General features: G+C 38.3%; 1 protein-coding gene across 5 annotated transcripts; it reads right to left on the reverse strand.

Moving 5' to 3' along the window:
* Nucleotides 1-356: 356 nt before the first annotated feature.
* coq10a (coenzyme Q10A) lies at nt 357-5,423 on the reverse strand. Of its 5 annotated transcripts, none has more exons than XM_026155350.1 (6): nt 4,799-5,423; nt 3,113-3,262; nt 2,839-3,031; nt 2,571-2,672; nt 1,563-1,741; nt 357-1,326 (listed from the first exon to the last, which is right to left on the reverse strand). In XM_026155350.1, the coding sequence occupies exons 1-5, from the start codon at nt 4,933-4,935 to the stop codon at nt 1,574-1,576; spliced, it is 750 nt and encodes a 249-aa protein (XP_026011135.1). In that variant the 5' UTR covers nt 4,936-5,423; the 3' UTR covers nt 357-1,326; nt 1,563-1,573. The 5 variants fall into 5 exon arrangements, with proteins under 5 accessions (XP_026011135.1, XP_026011138.1, XP_026011137.1 ...); XM_026155353.1 differs by lacking the exon at nt 357-1,326 and having other exon boundaries at nt 1,370-1,741; nt 4,799-4,995; nt 5,230-5,422; XM_026155352.1 differs by lacking the exon at nt 357-1,326 and having other exon boundaries at nt 1,370-1,741; nt 4,799-4,998; nt 5,230-5,422.
* Between the last annotated feature and the right edge of the window lie 1,139 nt (nt 5,424-6,562).

A 6,562-nucleotide genomic window follows, 5' to 3' on the forward strand; every position in this document is an offset into this window, starting at 1 on the left:
CTTTACTAACCAAAAATAAAACAACATACTTCAGTTTTACAAAAATACGAAAAAACCTTTTAGGTTTACTGGACCATTTGGACAAAATGAAACATTTTTCACAGAGAAGGTCACACTAAATTACTTCTTTAGCAACTTACGAGTCACCTTTAAAATGTAGCAAAATACAATCAGTTACCTTTAATAGCCCTTTATCACAGAATACTGTGAAGGGGCTGCTTGATTTTAAATTTAAGTCAAGTCCTGACAATGCAACACATAAATGCTACAAATATATTTGCCTTTGTTACTTATATCCATGCATCAAAATGTGTGTAAAGATAAGCCGAAATGTCAACAAATAAGCATGAAACTCATTGATAAATAAGTAATGTTTTATTCTACAGCCCACCGCTACAATTTATAGATAGATGACTCGAGTGTTTCATCCTCCGGATCACCTTCAAACAATCTAAACACAAAACAGCCCACTAAGCAAGGACACACCTACATTTTTTAAACTATAACCTAAACTGACTCCTAACAGTTAGAATCCACATAACATGGCAATGTTTATTTTTGATCCAATTACAATATAAGCCACATTCAAATCACAAGAAGCCATCTTTAATTTCCAATTCTTCTTTTGTTTTTAATCGATCATAAAGATAATTTTTGAGTGTAACATTGTACTCTTCTTACATTCTTTGTGATACCTTTTACAGTACTGCAGATTTTTCAGTTTCAACAGGGGTTCTTGGTTGTGCTAATTCTTATTTCCCCACCTTTACTGACTGATACTAGTGCTGGGCTGTAAAACAAGGCAGTATTAAAACTACTATGCTAATTTTTCTTTTTTAACGTTCTAAAGCCCAATCCTCACAGCATCCAAGTTAAAGTGACATTTCTCAAATCCTAGCATACTGAGGCCACAGCTAATTTTCCTCCTTTGCACTTCATACTAACCTACAATAATGCTCTTATAGCATGGCACTGTCAATATGAACCCCTATAAAACTGGTTGAAAAGTGCTGCTGAATAAATTAAAGAACTAAAAGCAATATTATTTTGCAGCAATACCAGTACTTTATTTCAAACTATATATTACTATTTCCATTTGAAATGAAGTCAATGCTAAGTGTAAAAGCAAAGAATGTGCTTTCCCAATATATTAGAGCTGAAGTTCACTTGATAGTAGTAACCTCAAGTTACAGTGAGACAACTGCTTCGGCAAAAGGGACTGTGTCTTATAGAAAAACCGAAGTTTAAGTTTAAAGTAATAACTGAGTGTCCAGCACAATGTAACAATGCTGCGATGACTTACTGTTCTTTCTGCTAAACAAGGATCTGGAGGTAGACAGAAAATGGACAAACGTAACACAATGAGAAGGGATGTGAGCAAAAATTTACTAAGGCAGGAATTACAACATTATGTTTGCAAGCGTTAGATGCGCTACACCTTTGGTAGCCGCTATAACATCTATGAAGCAGTGGAGATTTGATGTAGTGGCCTGCTAAGCCACATCATGCAAGTTTATTGAGGGAATAAAGAGGGTACGGTTTAAGGCCAGATGAAGACGTACAGTTGCTGAGATCACGTCTGATGCACCTCATGAAACATCAGCTCTCGTGGGATGCGAGTCTCTGGGCCGTAAAGCTTGCCGGCTCGCCGCTCGAATGCAGCAACATTCTGCTTTACCACTTCATCGAAGAACATGGTGGCTAACTGTGAGTGCAGCAAAGAGCGGAACTCGAAGGATATCTGTTAAACACACAGAAACATAATAATTTAGTTTAAAGAAATACGGCAAATATATATAGTGGGCATGATAGGTTAAAGCTAAGCTCATTTGTGTTCTTGCAAAGATATCAGATGAGATTGGAACACAGTTAGCTTAGCATAAAGAGTGAAAAAAGTGGAACGAAGCCAGTCTGATGGTTTAAAACAAAAAACAAAAACACAACAAAAAAAAACAAACAAACACCTGACTGAAAGGTTTCCTGCAGAAATAGATCTTGTTCTGGTGGCATTTCCTTTAACTTGCAGTTAAAGAGGGTGGAGCTGGAGTCTGACCACAGGACAACAAACCCTTTAGAGAGAGTGAAACGATAGTGGCCACTGCTAGTCTTCAGCCAAAATGAACAAATTAGACAGGAAGGGGGCAGGAGCTGCTGATAAGAAGCAACTGACCTTTTAAAATAAGAAGTTGGAGACTGCCAACCAAACAGTAAATCATCTCTTGAATAGATATAAAGAAAAAGTGCGATATAATTGGGTAGCTGCTGTTAAACCTAGGAGGCTGACACAAGTAAATCAAATGTTTGGGAAACACTTCCACGGGTGGTCTCTCTTCCTTCATCTTGTTCACTGTAGATGAAGGAAAAACCACACGTAACCACTCATAAAACCACAAAGTGTAATTTTTACATTTGTGCTTTTTCACAGCATAAAAAAAACCCATTAACTAATGAGCATGAATACAGACTTTAATGATATCAGTCTTCTGATGTATCATCTATCCCATGTGGTGTTTAGTACACACAAGCAGTTAAAGTGAGCTACAGGCTAAAGTGAGGCACAGGCTACTTACAGAAAAGTCTACGGTGCAGGTACGAGGGTAACCGGGAATGCCAGGACTAAAGCGCCATATCGTCTCCAGGTGATTGAAGAGCTTTCCATCTGTACACACTGCCTACAAATAACAAAAACAAAGACAATAATTAAAAGTTGTAAAACACAGAAATTGTGTTTCAGTCATATCGTTTCTATATAAACAAATTCTAGCAACAGATGGAGCATTAAAAATCACATATCACAATTCAAAAAGACTGGGATAATATTTCTCTACCATTACTTACTTTGACTAGATGAGGTCTAACATTAGTGATCATAGATGTGTATCTTTCCACTACTGGAGGAAATCCCACTTCAAGCTGGGCTTTGGAGTGACCTGCTCTTTTCATGATGGTCTGGGACTTCTTACACCAAGGCACAAAGTGCTTGTACTCATCAACGTTGGCCACAACATCATACATTTCCTGCATAGAATACCTGTAACAGGAATATCCTTTTAATTAATTTTTTGTATTAATGATCAAATTTATGATTATAAAAAGGCTCATCAATACTTACCCAAGTATTCTACGTTCAGAGTACTCCTTCCTTTTGTTGGTGAGGCTGATGAAGCTTCTGCTTTGGGAAACCGCTGTCATTGTGTCACAATCTTGAAGGCAAAGCACCCTGGGACTTCTTGTCATCAAAATGCCACATGACGACAAGTGTCTGGAAAGGTAATTAGAATCTGTGTTGAAGTGATGTGCCATAAGCCCCTATCTAGAAAGAGTGCAGTCTGCAACAAAATAGGTCCACTGCTTTCCAGTTTCAACAGTCAGTGAGTGCATGGATGGACCAGAGAGTTATGAAAGGTCAGTGTTGAGAGCATGCTGGTATTTTCCACGTCTGGTCTTTTTTTGTGAATAGCAAAAAGCTGTAAGGTGACACCTACCTGCTCTGGTTGAACAAATTAGCTTTGTGCTTTCTGGAAGGTAGCCTGTAGGATAGGGGTGAGCAACATTTTTTCCCTCATACTGAGAGTCAAGGATCAAACTAAATAAGCAAATTAAAATATTGCTGTATCAAATTATGACACAAAACATTAGATCCTTGTGAATAAAATATTCCACTTAAATGAAGCACCAGTTTTCAAGTTTTTATATAACTTTACCATAAGACATCATAGGTTATGAGAGAATTTGTTTGCCATTTGTTGGAATCAAGTTAAACAGCAGTGAAGCAGTGATTTCTTTTATTCTTTCATCTAAAGACCCATTAACACAACGTTTACCTCGATCAAGGTCAACCTGATCAAATGGGTTGTGATCAGGGTGATCAGACTATTTATTTATGAGTGACTTATGTATGTATATATATGTATATATTATACTATTCTTAGTTAGTGTATTGTCTGTCTTGTCTTAATGTTGGTTTAAAATGGAGCACTGTAACAAAAAATAATTTCCCCCAGGGATCAATAAAGTATTCTGATTCTGATCACTAGTTAATGCAAGTGATTATGTGTGTGTGTGCTTCCCAAAACATGAAAACATTCATTCATTAAGTCAATGCATCATACTATTCACTGCTACCACAAACAGGCTGTTTTGGAAACTGTTCTCCACATTTTGGAAACATGTTATCCATTATGGATAAGCCCCCCCCCCAATTTTTTACACCATTCTTCAGCTCTTACTTTCAGCAGTTTACTTATGGAATAAAATAACTGTGGGTATTCTGTAATGTTTATATTTCATGCATGAAAGAACAAAGTTGAGTGGTTTATAGTTGTGATTTTACAGTTATGTGAAGTCAATACAACAGTGCAAACGTAGTTAATATCCTTCTTTATCAAGTTAGCTTCTTGTAATTAGTTTTCACCAGCAACATGGCACAATTATAACGATTAACTTGCTTGTTTTCATTTATGTTTATGTATGTATTCTACAAAAACATTAAAGAAGACTGGACTGCAGAACCCATGTCGAAGGCAGTTGTTAACAGCTGCCTTTACCTGGTGAGACAGTTCTAGTTATTGGTAGTTCTGTTACACTAATCAGCAGTTGCTTCTCAAATGGAGGCTGGTCACACTTTAAAGATAAGAAACCAGAATTATGGAGCTTGATAACATTATCTAGTGACCTTCTCGTTATATATCGTCCGCTCTCAGTGGCGGCAGAGCGTCAGTTCCTCTGTACTGAATGACCAGCTCGGTGCTGTTAACCATAATAATAACAGCCTCCAGTAACTCCCCGATGGGCTCACCTGATGTTTTGTCGCAGGCATCCTCTTTGCACCGCCGTGCGACACGAGCGAGGGGATCCCACAGTGGCGATCTGGAGAAAGTCACTGAACGTCCGAACACCCATGGGTAATCTCCGGGCACCGGTCGAGGCTGCCATCAAGTCAGCCTCTCCGCTTCAAGAGAGGGAGATCCTGGGTCTGTCGAGCTAGCCCGGGGTCTGCTTTAAGACCGAGGGCACAGAGATTCAAGGGTCCAGTCCAACCTGCACGCTGCTTCGGTGCGGGTATATTAATGAACAAGTAGCGTTAGCACAGCCGCTTTCCGAACTGCGAGCGTAACTATCGTTAGTTACGGCAGTCAGCTGCTAACGTTAGCTAGCAAGATTTCCAACAGCCCAACCAATCACGACGTATGGTTACGTTCCGCTGTTTTTTTTTTACGTAATACTCACATTACTCCACGCGTCGAGTTCCAAACTTCAAACAAAGTTAAATTATTTACGTCACTTTCTGGCTATAAATATTGCCAAACTGCTGCCAGCTGCGAACGACCTTCTGCTGCTAAATAAAACGCCGGTGGGACAAATTGTTCCTTTCTTCTGTCATCGATTCTGCCCAACAGCTCTGAGAAGAAATGCCGCCCCCTACTCTACAGGAGGTTAACGGCGGGTAAAAATATTTTTATTTTGTTTTATTTTGTTTTATTTTATTTAACTTACGAAAGCACTTTTATATTAGTATACATCCTGAACAAAATGCCGTGAGACTGTATAAACAGGGTTCAAGTGTTTGTTTGTTGTGTGTGGTAGGAGTGGCAGATAGGATGAAAGTGGGGGTGGGGTTCTGAGATCTTTCTTTTTTGCATTGGTGATGGACAGGTTGACAGATGAGGTCAGGGAGGAATCTCCAGTCTTCCGTGGAATATGTTGTTTGTGGAAGACATCTGTAGTGTGAGTAGGAAGCGGATGGAGAGTAGCACTGGAGAGAATGAAAGTCAGTAGAAGACAGAACACAGTGTGTGAATGCGATAGAGACAGTAACAGTGAAGCTGCAAGGAACAGAGGCAGTGAAGGCGAGAACGATAACAGAGGGGAGATAGATCACGTTTAAAAACAAAGGTCCTCAAGCTAAATAAAAAATAACAGTCAATAATTTCTAGGCTTATTTTACTGTTTACCATTGTAGCCTGGACGAATATCCAGCAAATCTGGATATTTAACTTGATCTTAATTATTACACCCAAGGCCTACATTACTTTTTTTCATCTGTGATTTTTCACTTCAGTTTCACTCTCACACATGGAAATGGAGATGTCGTACTTTTTATTGGCTCTTGTTTTACAAAAAGTAGAACTCCCTTTAACTGAAATGGAGATTTGCATGGATATGGCTCTGCAATGACAGCCAAAAGCCAGTTAGCGGGCAGAACAATATGATGGAATTAATGTTTTAAGTTATAGTGATAGAAAAGGGAATACATGACTAATCAATGCGATAAAGTGTTATTGTATTTAAACTGTAACCACCACAGATGGTGTTTTGGGGTTTTTTCTTCAACCGTTGAATAAAAAATCCCCCAAACCCCCCAAAATAGAACACTTTTACCATCCATAATTCAAAATTTTGGGATAATATCTCAAAATGTCAGGTTATTTATTTATCATAAAGAGTTGGCTACTATTTCAAAATAACTCACAATTGAGAAATTTACTTTAAATTTTGAGTTCTTAAGTCAAAAGTTTGAAATAACCTGAAATTAGTGGAACTTTTTTGTTTTTCAGTGGTT

Source organism: Astatotilapia calliptera, chromosome 20, assembly GCF_900246225.1.
Source record: "Astatotilapia calliptera chromosome 20, fAstCal1.2, whole genome shotgun sequence".
NCBI classification, from domain to species: domain Eukaryota; kingdom Metazoa; phylum Chordata; class Actinopteri; order Cichliformes; family Cichlidae; genus Astatotilapia; species Astatotilapia calliptera.

Excerpts from the sequence above, each read along its gene's own strand:
- coq10a (XM_026155350.1), bottom strand. The coding sequence starts at position 4,935 with ATGGCAGCCTCGACCGGTGCCCGGAGATTACCCATGGGTGTTCGGACG. Across the intron at positions 3,032-3,112 it reads TCTGAACGTAGAATACTTGG|GTATTCTATGCAGGAAATGT; the intron begins GTAAGTATTGAT and ends TTCCTGTTACAG. Across the intron at positions 2,673-2,838 it reads TTAGACCTCATCTAGTCAAA|GCAGTGTGTACAGATGGAAA; the intron begins GTAAGTAATGGT and ends TGTTATTTGTAG.